Source organism: Myodes glareolus, chromosome 5 (genome assembly GCF_982192425.1).
Source record: "Myodes glareolus chromosome 5, mMyoGla1.1, whole genome shotgun sequence".
NCBI classification, from domain to species: domain Eukaryota; kingdom Metazoa; phylum Chordata; class Mammalia; order Rodentia; family Cricetidae; genus Myodes; species Myodes glareolus.
The window spans coordinates 96289931-96309263 of NC_142030.1; the positions used below are offsets into that span (position 1 = coordinate 96289931).

The following is a 19333-nucleotide window of genomic DNA, read 5'->3' on the forward strand; positions in this document are numbered from 1 at the left end:
TATGACAGCTGATGAGAACAACCGGTTCAAAGTTATCGCCTCATCTGTCTACTTTAAAGGTCCCATCAACATTTTTATCTAATGGTTTTAGCATGCTGATAATTTTTACTTGTTCTTTGTTGACAGGGTCTGAAGGCCAAACTCACTGTATAGCGAAGACAACTTTGTACTCCTTGTTTCCCTGTTTCCAACTTCCAGGTGCTGGGATCATGGGTGAGTAACACCACGCCTGGTGTGATGGTTTAAATGAGAATGTTCCCATAGGCTCACTTTTAAAGTTTGATCCCTAGTTCACATAACTGTTTAGGAAGGATTAGGAGATAGGTGTGGTCTTGCTGGATGAGGTGTGTCACTGGATGTGGGCTTTGAAGTTTCAAAGCTCACACCATTCCCAGTTAGTTCTCTCTGCCTTGTGATTGTGAATGAAAGCACTAAGACACTACTCTACCACCATGCTCCCTAACCCTCTGGAACAGTAGTCCCAATAAATGATTTATTTTATAAGTTGCCTTTGTCATGGTGCCTTTTCATAGCAATAGAAAAGTAACAAAGACACCTGGTGCTTTATTCTTCTTCTTTGCCAAACTTGAAATTCTGCCTCAGCTTTCTGAATGCTGCAAATTTAAAGACATGAACAAGTATACCCAATTCTCTTTTGATATATTTTAGGTCAAAGTTGGCAAATAAAAGTGAGGTATAAGGATCAAGAGTTTGAGGCCAGTCTAGGCTATAGAAGACCTTATTTTAAAAATTGAAAAATAGTATTTGGATACTGATATAAATATCTGGAGTAAGGACTGTTCAAATGTCCCTATTAATCTTAGGAGGATTTCAAATGTGATGAAAGGGTTGTTTCTAAATAACAAACCAAGTCACTTATAGGCTTAATCTGAGAAGTAGAGGCAAATAGAGCAATGTGATTTCTAGGTCACAGGACTACACAATGAGAGTGACTCAAAAACAAACAACAAATAGATAATGAACAAATATCTTACCTGAACAACATTATCTATGTTGCTAAACTCCAAACACTTCTGCCCTCTCTGATGGTCACAGTAATATTTGTTTTGTTTCCACTGTGGGGGTGAGTGCGCCCGAGACTGTGGATTGTTTGGTAGGTTGAGCTGCATCATCACCATTCCTCCACCAGGTGGCTGCTGTGGCACAGCTGGAAATCAGGATAATTAGCACACTGAAATCAGTGTTTAAGCAACTATGGTGATGATTTTTTAACACTAGGAAAACAATATTAATTTCACATTTCTGAATTCAATTTTATAACTATGTATACAAGCCAGATTTAAGCCCTCATGTAGCCTGCTACATATAAGTGGTATATTTAAAAAAGTATTAAAACAAAACCTGGAATCTCAGCAATCAGGACATTGAGGAAAATCATGCCAAAGTTAGCCTGGCTTATGTAGTGTGAACTTATTTCAAACAAACAAAACTCTAAACCTCCAAGAAATCAAAAAAAAAAAAAACCAAGCAAACAAAAAAAGGCAGGAATTCTTTAGACCTAAACATCTGAAAAGACCTAGTAGAAAACAGCACAAAATACATACTTTATAAATGCTCCTAATTTTTAAAATAGATGTTTTCCAAATAAAAACAAATTTTGTGAGCATTTTGCCAAAAATAAGGGGAAGGCCAGTCATGGTGGTGCATACTTTTAATCCCAAAAGAGGCACACAGTTCGAGACCAGCATAGTCTACATAGAGTTCCAGGACAGCCAGGGTTATGTACAGTGATAAACCTTATCTCAAAAAAAAAAAAAAAAAAATCAAAACAAAAAACCAAACTAAACTAAACCAACAAGAAAATAAAACCAAAAATAAGAGAAAAGATTACACTTTTACAGGGTGAACTAGCAGAGAAAATATCGCCCGGGGGTCAGAGAGCCCAATTTCAGCACTCTGAAAAATTCTACCCCAGAAAATTATTTCACCTCTTTTAGTTTGCTTTATCACTTGAAAAAGGAGGCTACACAAGACTAAAAGGTTGACTTTATAGAGTTGCAAAAGTTGTATATATGTAAAAACACCTTGCTGAGGGCTGGCTCAGTGAGCAAAGGTGCCTGTCGACAAGCTAGATAACCTGAATTTGATCTCTAGGACCTACATGGGGGAAGCAAACAACTCCTGAAAGTTGGTTGTTCTCTGACCATCACATGTGCACCATAGAGTTAGACAGACATTCCTAAAAAACACCTTACTAACTTTCAGTACAGATAAATGAACAGGGGTACCTTCTTATTTCTCTTGCATAGATGCTACTGCTACTGCATTTAAAATATATATTTATTTTGTGTGTGTATATACGTACCCTGTGTGTACAAGGGTACATGTATTAAGTCATGGCACATGTAAGGAGATAGGACAACTTCTACCTTGTTGAGGCTGTGCTGCATACTCCAAGCTTTGTGGCCCTTAAGCTTCCCAGTGACTCTGCCTTTCATTTAGCATAGAAGTACCGGGATTACACTGTGCCACTACATCCGGCTTTTTTGTTTGTTTTGTTTTTCGTGGGTACATGGCAGGGTGGTGGTGGTAGAGACAGGGTCTCATAAAATGTGACCTACCTGGCCTTGATGTCAGAGATTGGCTTGCCTCTGCTTCCTGGTTGCTGCATTAAAAGTGTGCACTACCACACTTTTTATTTTATTTTATTTTTTTAAATGTATGTTCCATGGATCAAGCCTGGATTGTCAGGCTTAGGTGGCTAGTGCCTTTATCCACTGAGTCATATCCTAGGTCCCTTTTTAGTAGCAAGTATATGCTTTACCAGATGTCAAGAACATTAAGCTATGTGATATAGATCTGTGCCCTTGATTAAGGACCTTAGTCGGCACTATAATAATCCTAATGGTGGTTCTAGTTCCCTACATATCAAACCAGCTTGACTGGGAAGGATGTCTCAAGGTCTCCTAAGTGTTAACAGCCACAGTTGGTCATTTACTGTTTATCTGTCAACAAACTATCACAGGAAAATACAATGTAATGCTAAAGATTTGCATAGATGCAAAGAGAGGCATTAAAGCTTGGAGAAACATTTGACAAAGAGAGGATCTGGGGGGTAGTATTTCTTAGATGGAAAAACAGTAAAATAAGTTCTTCTGGTGTGAAAAATTGTAATTTGCAGCACCCAGGAGGCTGAGAGAGGAAATTAGCCTTGAATTTGAGGCAAGTCTGAGGCAGAGTGAGCTGTAGGCTAGTTTGGTTTCAAAGAAAGACACAGTCTCAAAGGGAGTAAAAAGAAAAACACATGGAGTTGCAGTAAGAAATTAGGTTCTGTGCATCTGAGCATGCATGTGTAACTGGGAGGCTTGCTAGTGAGGAAGGGAAAAGGGGCAGTATATTTGAGTTTGTTTAAGATTTGTTTTTATGTTATATGTATGGTGCTTTGTCTGTGTGGATATATGTGAGTGCACCATGTGTATGCAGTGTCTGAGGACTTCAGAAGAGGGGAATAGATCCCTTAGAACTGGAGTTAAAGCCAGACATTAGCCATCATGTGGGTGCTAGGAACTGAACAAGGGTCCTTTGAAGAGCACCAGTGTTCTTAACTGATAGATGAGGTATATAGTTCCAGGTCATATCTGAGTTTTTTATTCAGAGAATGACATGAAGTAATTTCTGTTACAGGACAATAGTTCTGGAACTGCGTGTGTATTGGGAAATGCAAAGACATTAAAAATGAGCACAGCGGGGAAGACGCCGCTGAGGAAGAGTGACTCTGTGGGTCACAGAGAGTCGTGGTTCTGAGACCTCTGCACTGTCACTAGATGGAGGCTACGGTAAGAGATGTGGAAAGGAGGAAATAATGAGCCTGACATGATTTTGAACTTCTGGGTAGAGATGTTCAGTAGAAACTGGCTACATGATTTTGTTTCAGTAGGAGCAAGATTTACCAGCTGTTATCAAAAAGCAATAGCTGAGGCCTTAAGTTGATCTGATTACACAGAAAGCTCTAGAAAATAACCTAAAAAGGACTAGGAAAAGGATCCCCAAGATTACCAACCCCACAGAGTGGGGAGAACGAAGGCACAAGAATGAGTCGAGTAATCAAAAAGGAAGACATGGCCTGCACATGCTATCCTGACTCAATGCAGTACATGACACATCTGAGTGCATGTCAGCACTCTGCCAGCTGAGAACCAGTCAACGAACTCAAATGAACGAACCCCGAATCTGTGTCAGCTGTTAGGCATACCTGCACATTGATGGCCTTGGAGCTGCTGAGAACTGCATGGTGATGTGGTTCGAGGAAATTGTACTTGTTCTGACCCTGGATGCTGTAAGTAACCGACTGCAGAGCTACAGGGTAAAACACCAAACACAGAAAACAGTACAATGAAATGAAGATAACTAAAAAGTCTGAAATAAAATTCCTTCAAATGTATTTAAATAGATGTATTTTTCAAACTGGCAGGTAGGAGTCAAACCTCATTTAACTCTTTCTACTGTGATCACTCAGTAAAAACCACTTTACATTCACAGCACTGACCGAGATACTGAAAATTTTATGATTCTAACATTTCTATTGTAGTGTTCAAATAGTGATTTAAAAAAGAAGTCACGCTAGATAGTGGTGGTTCAATCTCTTCTCTTAATCCCAGTACTTGGGAAGCAGAAACAGGTAGATATCTGTGAGTTCAAGGCTAGCCTGGTTTACAGATCAAGGTCCAGGACAGCCAGGGTTGCACAGTGAAACCCTGTCTGAAAAAGAAACAAAAACAAAAAAACCCCAAAACAACAACAAAAAAGAAATCACTAATTTATAAAATAAAAAGTGATGGAATTGGAATTCATGGAAGTATGCAAAAGAGAGTGTGAATACGAAGGGGAGTGTGGAGGGACATTTGGGAAGATTTGGAGGGCAGAAAGGGAAGGGAGAAATGCAATTAAGTTATAATCTAAAAAAAAGAATGGACAATTTGACAATAATGAGACTCAGAAAAAAATGTTGTTTCTTGAAAAATGTAGTAAGCTGGGCAGAGATGGCACACATCTTTAATACTAGCACTCAGGAGGCACAAGCAGGCAAATCTCTGAGTTAGAGGCCAGCCTGGTCTATAGAGTGAGTTCCAGGACAGCCAGGGCTATACACAAAAAGCCTGTCTTGAGAAAAAAACAAACAAAAACCAAAAATCAAATCAAAACAAAACAATTTAGGACCCAGGAATAGTGTGGGCCCCTTTTAGGTAAATCTTTCCACATCAACTGAGGTCAGCTAGACAACCCCACTCTTACCCAGAGGCATGCCCAAGGCCAGTCTGAGCTAGGCATTCCCTCATTGAGACTCTCTTCCCAAGAGATTCTGAGGTAGCAACCTAGCTGAAAATTAAAAGTAGCTATGGCAGTAAATGATGAAGTTTCAGAGCCTGCTTCTCAGCCTCCTTCGTCAGAAGCACTGCTTCTGTCTCTATGTCATTCTTCAAACTCTCAGACCACGTCTGACCCAATGATTTGAGACTAGAGCCTCTAATCCATTTGCCTGAGTTTCAGCCTCAGTCAGTTTGCTGGTACCTCTGCCCTAAAGCTGAACCCCACCATATATTGTCAAAGGGAGGGACAAGCAAATTAGCATTAGTCATGAAAGGTTCAGGAATGTCCCAAAATGTGGGAAAAGCCTAGTGCAGGTACTTCAGTACCTGGTAACAGGAAGTACATGAGGAAATAACATGCCAGGTCAGGCCTTTAATCCTAGCACTTGAGAGGCAAAGGTGGGTAGATCGCTGATTTTGAGGCAAATCTGATAGAAAGTTCTTGGCCAAGTACAACTACATAGTGAGACCCTTAAACAATTACTTTTTATAAAAGGATATTATTTATTAATTATGTATATAGTGTTCTGTCGGCATAACAGAAGAGAGCACTAGATCTCATTATAGATGGCTGTGAGCCACCATGTGGTTGCTGGGAATTGAACTCAAGAACTCTGGAAGAGCAATCAATACTCTTAACCTGTGAGCCATCTCTCTAGTTCCACACAATTACTTTTTAAGAGATTTAGTTATGTGTAAGTCAGCCAGAGTTGTAAGCAACTGTTAGCTGCAAGAAGTGGGTGGTGCTAAGAACCAAACTCAGGCTCTCTAGAAGAGCAACAGAGTTCTTAACTGCTGAGATGTTTCTCCAGTCCCTATTCTTATTTTTAATCAGGTGTGGGTGTTTGCATATAGGCAAATAATCGTACATGAATGCAGGTGTCTGTGTGGGCCAGAGGCATTAGATCCCTAAAGATAGTGTTGTGAGCCACTAAGAACTCTTTACTGCAAAGTCATCTTTCCAGACTCCATTTTCAAAGATTTTAAATCCACATAAATTTCTATTTTCAAAGGGCTGGAAAATTAGTTTATATAAATGTTTAGAAATTATTAGAAAAGGGGCTTGAGAATGGTTCAGCAGTTAAAAGCACAGCTTTTCTTACAAAGGATCTAAGTTCAGTACCTAGCACCCACATGACAAGTCACAACCATTTGTAACCTCCTTGTGTTGCACTTGCGTACATGCAGAAAAACATACACACATATATAAAATAAAAATAAATAAATCTAAAAAATTACTAGGTAAATAGCATCATGCCTTTTTTGCTTTATAAGAGAAAATTATGTTAGTAATTTAGTCAACTGTAGGCGTCTGGTACAGCACACCATACCCCTGTGCACGGCAGGTTTTGTAGTCACACTCACCTTAAATTACTTTGTTGGCCAGGTGGAATGACACTGTAGTAGACTGGCATTCCTGTTGTGGGCAGAGACCCTTGATTAGACTGGTTAGGGAACACAACAGGCTGTTGGTAAGTCTGATGGGCAATTCCTTGGGAACCTTGAGGCAGTGAAACCTAAAATTGGAAGATAATTAAATATAAAAATGTTTTCCTAAACCTTGCAGATGTTCATGTCCAGTTCCTATGAACTTGTAAAGCACTGGTAGATAGGGGAAGCCCACCACAATACTACCCTAACAGTCTATGTGCCCTTAGACCAGCCATTTTTGACTAATGCAAATCATATAATAGGCTAAGTGTATTCAATTTTTGAAAAACATGATTTATTCTTTAAAAAGTTATTTAGAAAAAGAAGCCCTGAGCAAAAAGATGATCATGTGACAAGGAAGAGACATCCAATTTACCTCAGGGAAAGTTGACAAGGATTCAGGGAGCATATCAGTGAAGCACACCAGGTCATAGTGAGAGCTATGGAGCTTTGGTTGTCCAAAAGAGACCCCATCTCCTCACTTGACTACTTAAGAGACACTAAGCTGGAAGTGACTCCAGCATTGGTGTGGAGAAACTGCTCTGAGCAGAGACAGAATGTCCAAAGGAGTTAGTGCAGCAAGCATCTGGGAAGTGGATTTTCAATTCACTAAAAGCAACTGGATGGTCATGTTAGATCTTAACACTCTACTTCAGTTCTTCTAAATCATAAACCACACAGGTATAATTAGGTATCCTGATTTATAAATGTACCATAAAATTATAGTGGGTTGTAGTGATTTTATTAAATAAATCCAACATATAAACTTATGATGGTGATACTGTTACAAGTGATAGTGAAGGTCAACACTACTGAGCACTTACTGCCAGGTTCCAGATGCTTTGTGTAGATCTCATTAAAACACCCGAACAACCTATGCAACTATTTTCATAAATTCTTGGGAGATTTTTGTTCCTTTTGAGGTTTGTTGTTGTTGTTGTTGGGTTTTATCTGAGAAAGGGTCTTGCTAGTCTAACTGCATAAAGCCTTAAAATTGCATGGCAAACCAGGCTGGCCTAAAACTTGCTGTCATCCTCATGCTTCTGCCTCTAAAGTAGAGCATTACAGGTGTTGTGCAACCACGATGGGTAACATCTCTGTATTATTAAGTTGACTGTAATTACATAATTTCTCTAAAGTTTACTGCATTCTAGGCTAGTCAGTATCACACAGTAAAACCTGTCCTTTAAAAAAAAAGACTTAAGTTTAAGTTTCTAAAATATAACCTGTAACCAGTCATCTCAAAATACAAAGTAAACTGTTAATTACTTTCCCTTTGGTGCAATTATTACAAATTAAACAAACAAATAACTATGTGTCTGATTTATCCATCTTTGTAAAATATAACTGAAATGTCTTTCTGTTTACTACGGAGGTATATAATGTTTTGAGACTATTTCCAATTGAATAAGTTAAAGTTAAACTGAAGAAGGAAAGCTTTATCTAGTTGACTTTGTGTGTACATATATTGCACATTGAAGACACGGTGACACTGCGTGTACCTCAGTCACTCTCCTTGTATTTTTAGACAAAAATCCTCACTGAACTTGAAGCTCACCAATTTTAGTAGGCTGGCTGGGCCAGGGACCCTCATGTTTCCATCTACCCAACACTGAAATCACTGGTGTGCACTGCTGCCCCTTGTTTTGTGGATGCTGAAGATGGACCCCAGGTCCTGACAATTACACAAGAAGCAGTGTTAGGAATGAGCCATTTCTCTAGCACTCAAATGTATTTTTTAACAAGAAAAACACCTGCCAAAAATGGTGGCAAATGTCTTTAATTTCAGCACTTGGGAGGCAGAGGCAGATAGACCTCTATGTGAGTTCAAGGCCAACCTGGTCTACATAGTGAGCTCTACATAGTGGGTTCTAGGAGAGCCAGAGCTACACAGTTAGACCTGGTTTCAAAAAAAAAACAAACAAAAACCAAACACTGGAATTCCAAAAGAAAGAGAAAAGGACTCTGCTTAAGATTATGTGGCATCCACTGCCTCTAGGTCCACGCCAGTCTGAGTGACCTGCACTGCTAACCGGAGCCATAGTGGCATCCAGGTCCAGACTGCTGCAAAGGACCATGTCTGGATCCATGGTCCAACAGCAGCTGGGGTCTGTGTAGACATTCATGGCTGGTATTGCCACCAAGAGCCACATGGATGTCAGGGGTCTGGGCTGCCACTTAGGGCCATCTTAATGCCCAAGGACTGAGCATCTGCAGGGCCATCTAGATCTGACTAGCCTACACTGCCACCCAGGAACATGGTGTTGCCCTGGCATGGGTTGCTGTGGGAGGCCGTGTGTGGGTCCATGACCCTGACAAAGTCTAGGTCAGTAATGAGGTTTCCCACAGAAAGCAGTGAGGACAGAGCTGCAGAGTTGGCCATGCCCCTCACTAGCTGCAGCTCTAGGGAGAACTGGTCCTCCTACCTGTCACCAACTGCAGCATTTGGAGTAGTGGGTTCTGTACCTCACCTGGGCAACACAGTAGAGCTGGCCCTGGCAGTATGGACGCAAGTGAGCCAACCCCGAATGCTTGAGAGTGGCAGAGCTAGCCCCATTATCTGTCATGCCGGGATGCTGGCAATGGAAAGATACCCTTATTCCCCCTCCCAACCTACGGCAGGTGGGAAAAGCTGGTTCCAGGGTCACGAGAGTGGGAGAGCTGATCTGGCCCCTCACTGGCTAGAGCACTTGGTAGAGTGAGCCCTACACCTAGCCTGGGCAGCATAGTAGAGCTGAGGTTGTTGACACAGGTGCAGGTGATCAGACCTGGTGAGAGCACATGGGAGAACAAGCTCCATCCCTCATTTGCCATATGGTTAAGAGGGGAAGGGAGAGAAGACCTCTCTTCTCCCAAAACCCTTGCTACCTGTGGTGGGTGGGAGAGCTGGCTCTGTGGTCATAAAATCATATGAGTGGGAAAACTGGCACTGCACTTCACCTGAGCAGCACAGAAGAGCTCACCTTCTTGGGTGGGGGGGCGGGGAGGACAATGGTGAGCTGGCTCAGAGAGCATGAGAGCTGACCCCATACCCCCTAGGCAGCCATGTAGTGGCATGGGTGAGGGAAGGATGCCTTCCCCCATCACCACTATGCCAGGTAAGAAAGCTGGTTCTGAGGGCATGAGTGGGAGAGTCGGTCCTGCCCCTCACTGGCTACAGCACATTGGAGAGCATCTCGCTTAGGAATCACACTTGAGCTGATGCTGTTGGGGAGGGAGGTGCTCAGGTGAGTTGGTACTGTGGATGTGAGAGTAGGAGGGTGGCAACTGCTACCTCCCTCATATGCCATGTGGTGGAATGGGTGGGAGAAATATGTTCTCCACTCCCCACCCCTTGCCAACTGCAGCAAGGAGGAGAGCCAGTCTCAGGTGCAAGAGAATGGAAGAGCTGGTCCTATCCCCCTAACTCTAGCAATCTGGGCAAATACCTTGCCTAGGCAAAACAGTAGAGCTGGCCCTGGTGGTACAGGCAAAGGTGAGCCAGACCCAAGGGCGTGAGAACAGGAGAACTGATTCTGTTCCTTATTGCCTGCAGTATTGGGTAAGCTGGAAAAAGAGATGGAGATCTTGCCCTAGTAGTGATGAGGGAAAGCCAGCAGGCTGACCAACCCAGCTACCAGCCAGGTCCAGAACTAGAGCTGGGAGTCAGCCCACCCCAATAGGCTCCTCATCTATGAACTGCTAGAGTATGTGAAGGGTTTGGATCTGTGGAACCAAAGCTACAAGATCCCTGTGACATAAGACAACAACACTGCTATGGAATAATGCTCTTGTTACACTGTAAAGATTTGTCACTCATATTGGTTTAATAAAATGCTGATTGGCCAGTAGTCAGGAAGGAAGTATAGGTGGGACAACCAGACTAGGAGAAGTCTGAGAAGAGGAAAGACAGAGACACAGTTGCAAGCCATACACAGAGGAAGCAGGATGAGAATGCCTTACTGAAAAAAGGCACCAAGCCACGTGGCAAAACATATGTAAGAATTATGGATTAATTTAAGTTGTAAGAGCTAGTTAGCAAGAAGTCTGAGCAATAGGTCAGTTTATAATTAATATAAGCCTCTTGTGTTTGAGACTGAACAGTTGCAGGATCAGGTGGGACAGAAACTTCTATCTACAAATGACACCCAACGTTTGGCAACTACATACACACAAAATCCGAGAGAGTTTGGAAAGGGATTCAAGACACTAAAGAACAGAGTCAAGTATGGCTTCTTGGTAGCAGCATTTTCTCAGGTGGGCTCTGTCTGCTAGAGGCAAGCAGAGGCATAGCTCCCTTAAAAGAGGCTTCCTGACTCAGCATCAGTGGCAAAACTGCTTGGTTCTTTTAAGAGGCCCTGCTACCAGACACTTAAATAGTGCTTATGAGCAGCTAGAAGCTTGTTTCTTGGTGGTGACAAGGACCTAGAAACTCCACAAAATTGGCAATAAACACAGCTCCCACCAGTACCTTGGCCATGAAGTTAGACTCTCAGGAAGCCAAGGAATGGAGCAGAGCCAGTTGCCAAAACCTCTGCTTTAATCCTATCCACACTGCTTAGCAGATTAAAGACTCGTGGTCAGAAAAAGATAAGAGATATACAGTAAAGACAGATTCAGACGAAAAAAACCTTCTAAACAGTTAACTGTGTGTTTAAAAATATATGTAGGCTTGGGAAAGAAAAAAGGATGGAGAAAGTCCTTAAAAAAGAAATAGAATAATAAAAAAAGCCTAGTAAAGATAGAAAATACAGAGTCTGAATACTGTATGTTAATGTGTTATCTTTGAATTGTTTGACTGTTGAGGAAAAAGTAACAGCTGCTAAAGCCACTTGATTATAAAAAGTGCTAGATTAAACCAACCTATTTATTTTAAAAATATCTTGACTTCAAAATTTAAGTCAAAATATATGTTACTTTGGCAAAGAGGTTCTGCTTTTATATCCACAGGAAATGAGAGGCTGTGGATTCATTCTGGGATAAGAAAAATCAGGTTTGATCAAGGAAGACCCCCCCCCCAATCCCCAATAGGAACAGACTACCCAGATGATCCAACTTCTCAGAGTGCCTCTACTGCAGTTCCCCAAGTTCTACATCCAGAATGGCTTCAAAGTGACTAGTTGAGGTGATTCAGCCTCACAGAATCCTCCAGCCAGGATTTATCACACTCCTAAATTTTCTCAGGGTCCCCAAAAGATTACCAGTACCTACAATCAGCAGGAAATAGCCTAGAAAACTGAGTACATCCCTCTCCATCCCCACAAAAAAACAAAGAAACCCCAAACCAGATTATGGATGTTTGTCTTTGTTTAGAGTGATGGTTGCAAGTTATTATGGAAAATGGTCAGGAAAAAAGCTAAACAAAGGAGATTATTGACTGGAAATGTGTTGAAGGACCCAGAATTTCTTAAAAAACATCATGTCAATACCAAAGCTTTTAAAAAGAGAGTCTTCCATCACCTGGGAACAAGCCACTAAAAAGATATGGAAATGTCCTACTTGTTCTTTAAACAACCAAACACCACTACCTGGAGGAAGTAACAACCCAAAGGGTACTCAAAGGAATGAAATCTGGCATATGGGTGTTCCATTTTGTAGAATACGGAAAACTAAAATATGTACACCACACCATTGATACCTATTCAGACTTTCTTTCTTTCATTCTTTTTGATTGCTTGTTTGTTTTGCTTTATTTTGTTTTTTTGAGGCAGGGTTTCTCCGTAGCTTTGGAGCCCGTCCTGTAATTAGCTCTTGTAGACCGACCAGGTTGGCCTCGAACTCACAGAGATTCTCCTGACTCTGCCTTCTTAGTGCTGGGATAAAAGGAATGCGCCATCACCGCCCAGCTTCTATTCAGGTTTTCAATGGGCAACTGCTTTGAGTTTGGAAAAGGCTAATTCAGCAATCACACATTTTCTAAAAGTTATGGCCGGGCTGGAGAGATGGCTCAGAGGTTAAGAGCATTGCCTGCTCTTCCAAAGGTCCTGAGCTCAATTCCCAGCAACCACATGGTGGCTCACAACCATCTGTAATGGGATCTGGTGCCCTCTTCTGGCCTGCAGGCATACACACAGAATATTGTATACATAATAAATAAATAAATAATTTTTTTTAAAAAAAGAAAGTTATGGCCATCATGGGTATACCTATAAATAAAGACAGACAATGCTCCAGTACTAAGAAAATGAAACACTTTTTTGCTTATTTAATATAAATTATATTACATGTGTACCACACAATTCTACAAGGCAGGAGGTTATAAAAAAATCAAATCGAACTCTTAAGGATATGTTAAATAAACAGAAATGGATGATAAATACTCCCAGAAACAGACTGCATAATGCTTTATTAACTTTGAATTTTCTAAATACCAATGAGAAAGCAACTACAGCTGCAGAAGACATTAGATAGCAAAAACAAACAAACAAACAAAAAACCACACAAAAAACTATGGCATTAAATCAGCCAGTAAACTTTAAAGATTTATTGACCTCAGAATGGAAACCAGGACATGTATTATGTTGGGGGAAGGGTTTTGCTTTTCTTTCCATAGGAGAAGAAAAGTTATGGATACAATCAAGATGGATAAAGACATGATTTGAACAAGAGACACCTCTTAATTAGAAGAGATGATAGTTCATCAAACAGCATGGCTGTTTAATCTAAACTAACCTATAACACTAACAAATGCTTTTCATTTGATCAGAAATAACTTTCAGGACAGCTACATACAGAAACTTTGTCTTGAAAAACAAAAAATAAAATAATAACAACAAAAAACTATACTAACAAAGCTATATGTTATTTAAAATAACATTTCTTGAAATAGACTGTGAGTCTCTAAAAACTAAGGGCAAATCTCTTTTACCTGAATATTTGGAATCAGAAAAGAGTGCTTGATGCTCTGGATTACAATGTAGAAGGCAGCGGTTCTCGCTAGGGATGGAAAGATCATGTGACTAAGTCAAGAATGGATGGTTTTGTAAAAGGCACAGAGGACACAAGAAAGAGGAAAAGAGGTGAAACTATTTTAATGATGTCTATTTTTTGATCCCTATATATTACCAATAAGCTGCAAAGCCAGATACTCCGAACTACTTCATCAAAATTCCTGCACAATTCCACATTGCAAATTCTTAACCTTTCTGGAACTATAAGGAATATATTTACATAATCACTTACATCCTTCTCCATTCTTTGAAAATCTTTACAACTAATTTATGCCTAGACTTTTCTTGTAAAAATAGTTGAAGGTTATTTTTAAATAAGATCTCTCTGTGTAACCCTGGCTAGACTGGAACTATGTAGATCAGACTGGTCTTGAACTCACAGACATCCACCTCTGCCTTCTGAGCACCACCATGACCAATCACTAGCTGAAGTTTCCAAATATTAGCATACACGTACACCTGGCCCTTGAGGACCTAACACCCCTGTCTCTTTAAAAGGAGAAACTCCACCTACTTCCCTGTCTTCTTCCTCTTTGTATCTCCTTCTTTCCCTCTCTCCTTCCCCCTCCCTCTCTCTTCTTTTCCACAGCTTCAATCCCCAGAAGCCAGTCTCTTTCATCACTTTTATGCCTTTCTATTCCCTTTCTCTCACTAAAACTTCCCATGTAAGCTCTGTCTGCCTGGTGTGTCTGTGTCTCACCGACTTGGTTCGGACTCTCCCGCCAAGGGCTCTCTCTCTCCTGCACAGAATCATAACACCTAACTTCCCAGTCTTTGGCAGTAGGCCTTTCAAATGCTCACTGCTTCACTTGTGATTTCTGTTATTAGTCTGTTCAACAAGATAACCAATTTGCTTACCTATCTTTAGATATAATCTATGCACATTTTCTTTTCACAGTAAGTTTAAATTTTTCTTTCTAACAATGACCTTTGGACTCTTTTCTTAATATTCCATTTCTTAGCTATGGAAAACCAGCAGGCTAGTAGATTCAACCCACTTACAAATTACTTCCTATACTGGTTTAGTTTCTATTGTCAATTTGATACATGGGGAAGAGGAAACTTCAAACGAAGGATTGCATCCATCAGACTGGTCCACGGGCATGGCTGTATGGTGGCATTTTTTTGATAACTTATTGATGTATGAGAACCCAACCACTGTGGACAGGTGGGTCTGGACTGCATAAGACAGACAGGCACCCAGGTAAGCCTAGGAGCACGTTAGAAAGCAGTGTTCCTTCATGACTTCTGCTTTAAGTTCCCACCCTGCTGGAGTGCTTTCTCTGATAAATGGCCTATAAGCTGTAAGATGAAACAAACCCTTGTCTCTCCAAGCTGCTTGTGGTGACAGTGTTTATCACTGGAGTAGAAGGTAAACTAGGACACCCCCTGAAGAAAAAGGAAGGAAAAGCAAATTTCTGAAAATGTCATATAACAAAGATATCTATTTAGGTCAGGTGTGGTACATGCCTTTAATCCCAGCACTCAGGAGGCAGAGAGAGACAGACAGATCTCTGAGTTTGGGGCCAGCCTGGTCTGCAGATTCAGTTCAGGACAGTCAGGGCCACAAAGACAAATCCCGTGTTCAAAACCAACAAAACAAAAACAGGAAAGAAATCTATTTATTTGGGAAACAAATATTTCTGTTCTAGATCTACAAAGCAAACAAACATTTTAATTTTATTTATTTGAGATGAAGTCTCACTATGTAGCTCTGACTGACTCACTATGTAGACCAGGCTAGCTTTGAATTCACTCACACATACCTGTTTAACCTTACCACCCAAGTGTCGGGATTACATATGTATACCACCATGCCTGGTCTTCCATGGCTTTTCTTGTTTTTGTTTTTGAGTCAGGGTCTGACAATATAGCCCTGGATGTCCTGAAACTCACTACATAGACCAGGTTGGCCTTGAACTCACAGAGGTTCACTTGCCTCTGCCTTCTGAGTACTTGGATTAAAGGTGTGTGTCATAACTAGCCTACCATAACATTTTAAGTACACAGTAAATCATACCACTTTGGGACTGAAGTAAACAGTAGTCTTGTTTGGAAAACTGCACATAAATACAAATTCCACAAATATGAATTTATTGTGGACATATCCATCTTATTATATCAAACATTTATTTATCACTTCTATTTTCCTACCTATTCTTTCTTCCCACAGTCGGCTTTCTAGAGAAGTGAACAATATAGCATGACATTTGCTTATACAGCTGTATAGTTGGAATCACAGTACCAGGTAAAACTTATAGGCCATTATCAACGCGTTCAAATATTCTAAATATTAATAAAGCAAATGAATAAAGCAATAATGTGAGGGTAAATGAAGTTGAAATAACAGAACTCTTAAGATAATGCTCTCTGTCTCACGAAAGCACTTCCCTAACATTAACGGGACAGAGTAACTGAGTGTGACAGCATATGCCTGTGGAGAACCATAAGAATTCATAAGCTTGAATACAGCTGAGGCTGTACAGTGAACTCAAAGCCTAGGCTACAGTAATAAGACTCTTTCTCAAAAATTCAAACCAAAACTAAAAATCAAAAACAAGCAAAGACACAAATGAATAGAAATAATATACTATAGTCATGCTTTTTATTTTATTTTTTGAAGTCTCTGGCTAGCCAGGCTGTTATGGAGCTTTCTAAACCCAGACTTGGCTTTAAACCTACAATCTTCCTATAGGCGTGACCTTGCCATAGGTATAGATTTAGTTGATCAGAAACTATCTATCTTTAAAGAAGGAAAGAGAAAACATACCTGATATGATGGCACTGAAGGGTAGGGGATGACCACTCCTTGGATATGAGTTCCAGTGCTGTTTGGTTGGCCTCCCACGAGGCTCTGACTTTGGGGTGGCTGAACTCCAACTATTCCTTGGTAGTTTTGTTGCTGGTTGGGCATAACTTGATAACCTGTAATGGCAAAATGAGTTAAAACTTGTTTTGAGTTCATTGTAAATAATAGTGTATTTCTGTATCTTAAAGCAAGCTCTGTATGACTCAAAATGTCATTTTACTTAATCAGCAAATAACCAAGATTATTTAAGATTTACAAGGTTTACCATGAAATAAAATTTGGCCCTCCCCCATATCTATTCAAATAATATATATAAAGATTCCTTCTACGGTTAGGAAATTTAGTGGGTCACAGCCTTGTTTTAACAAAGAACAAGCATATTTAGTTTGTATCACAATGCTTAATGACAATTAGTCTCTGAGAATTGGAATGCCTTCCATAATTTGCTAGAGCCCCGTCTAAGAAGGAAATATGCACCATTTCTTTAAAAAATATTAAGAATTTCATTTAATAAGAGCAGAACATTGAAGATGGAACAGATGGATACCAATGCACCTGTGTAAGTTGCATGTTATCAGTGTCCCTGCTGGGAAACAAAAGACTATGCATATATAAAGGACAGGTTTTAAGGAAGGTTCGAAGTTTTTGTTTGTATGTTTGTTTGTTTTTAACAACAACAAACCACACCAAGACATGAATCTCTTTAGGAGTATTCAGAAATAGAGTGAATGGAGCCATTCAGTTCATTTTTAGGGATCTCACTATATTACTAATTTCAGCTAACAGAGAATCAGATCATTTAAGATTAAGCTTGAATACTAACTTAAGTAGTCAGAATGTGCTTACTTTTGAATTACAAGAATCTACAATGATGAATAAGCTTTGAATATCGATTGTATTTTGTTTCCCGAGTCTAAAAACACTCTCTTGTGAATGTCAATTAGCACAAGAAAGATTTCTAAACATTACCAAAAAATGCTTTAATTAAAAAATAAAGAGAAAACCTGATTGAAAACAAGTCATTATTTAGTTTCAGGGCACTGAAAAAAGTTTTCACAAAGAACACCAGTGCTGCCAATGCAAATGTCAACAGGTAAAGGCATGGTGAGATTGTGTTGTGTCCCCGACTGCACCATACATTTTGTTAAATAAATTTTAGCTTTCATCTTCATTTAACTTTAAAGTGAGAAGAACTTTATCAAAACCTCAGGCATTGGTTGTAAACAGAAGCATCAATATAGTTGACTTCATGGCATTCTAATTTTCATAAAAATACATATTCTAGATTCTTCTCTGTAAAAAATGGATTATGTTGTCTGTTATTTCCTCTCTTATGCATTTCCTATACTGCTTAAGTTTGGCCATGGTCAGAAGAGAGTGAAAAACATTTTGATCTAATGGTAATCAATCCTATCTTCAGTTCATCAAATGATAAGGACTTCAAATTCATATACAAATTTACAAATCACAAGCACTATCAATACAAGTACACTGACACATTTTCATCCTTAAAAACAATTAAGACAGAAACAAAAATGGAAAACGACCATGAGACATTATGTCTGAGATGCCACTTTAAAAAACACACACACACAAGCATACCCTACCTGGCAGAATTCACTGTAATATAATTTAACTTTATAAGTATTTTAAGCTAAATAGTCATATTTCCCCAATAAAGAACAAGTGTTCTGTACATTAACTTTTTTATTTTTTGGAGTGCAGGAGAATCAAACACATGACCTCTCACACGCAATGTAATATATGAACCACTGAACTAAACTCCTAGTCAGAATGTTATCTTTACATTTTATTTAAAAAGATCAAGACTGTCTATTTAAGGGGGGGAAAAGGAATGTAAGGTAAAAGCCAGTCTACATTGCAAATGTGGTTCTTTAAACAAATCAAAACAAGCCTTATTCATACTTTTCAAGTTTTGGAGACCGTCATTGTGGCATATTTCCTAAAACTATTTTGAAAATACACTGATATAGAAGATTTTCAAGCGAAGAGCTAAAGAGACCATGTGGCAGGGTTTAGTGTAGGATCACTTGGATAGTACATTACAGAATTTGCACCATTAAATTCCCATTTCTATTTTTACTAATTGCCACATACTAAAACATAGACTAACATCATTAACATTTGGAGATAAAGGTAACAGGAGATCTCAAACACCTGACCCAGCATAGTCATCATTTGCAGAGAACTTGTATTGTACTGCCAGTGGGGTGACATGAACGAGAATGAGACCATCTTTAAGAAATGACGATTCTGAGACAACAAAACCACGAAACTAGAGAATTTTGTGAAAGAGGGAGAAGAATTTGTAGTAGTATTGATGTCTGTGATTTGGTTTAAAGAAAAAGAATATGCCAATAAAAAGTAAAGGGCTGGAATAAAGGGGAAATTTACTGTGTTTGATGTATGGAAAGTGGTCTGTAGCAATTAGATACAGAGTGTGGACTGAAATGGCCCACAATAAGGTAAAAAAGAATCCAGTGAAGAAATACTGTATGAAAAGAGTGGTGCTAGTTTTCTGAGTTACACTTTTGTCTTGAGGCAGGAAGGGTTTATTTGGTTCAGGGTTTCAGAAGTTTCAGTCCATAATGCAGGGAAAGGCAGAGCAGAGCAGCTCACATAGGTGGCCAAAGAACAGAGAAAAAGAATGCCTGCGTTAGCAGGCTTTCTGTTCCCTCATTCCCCCTTCCTTTCTAAACCCCCAGCCTTTGAATCACATACAGCCTAGGTCTTCTCCACTTAATCGTATCAGGAAAGACCCCTACAGTTACACACAGATGTCGAGGGAGAAGGAGCAAGGTAGGAACACGTCACAA

At 39.8% G+C, this 19333-nt stretch overlaps 1 protein-coding gene across 8 annotated transcripts in view; it reads right to left on the reverse strand.

Moving 5' to 3' along the window:
- R3hdm1 (R3H domain containing 1) overlaps nucleotides 1–19333 on the reverse strand; it is a 94249-nt gene that overhangs the window by 13966 nt on the left and 60950 nt on the right. For all 8 annotated transcript variants that reach the window (XM_048443754.3, XM_048443752.3, XM_085688308.2 and 5 more), the window contains 4 exons: nucleotides 16458–16612; nucleotides 6693–6844; nucleotides 4214–4317; nucleotides 996–1168 (listed from right to left, as the gene is read on the reverse strand). In XM_048443754.3, the coding sequence (XP_048299711.1) occupies nucleotides 996–1168; nucleotides 4214–4317; nucleotides 6693–6844; nucleotides 16458–16612 (584 nt within the window). The remainder of the gene's footprint in view (nucleotides 1–995; nucleotides 1169–4213; nucleotides 4318–6692; nucleotides 6845–16457; nucleotides 16613–19333) is intronic.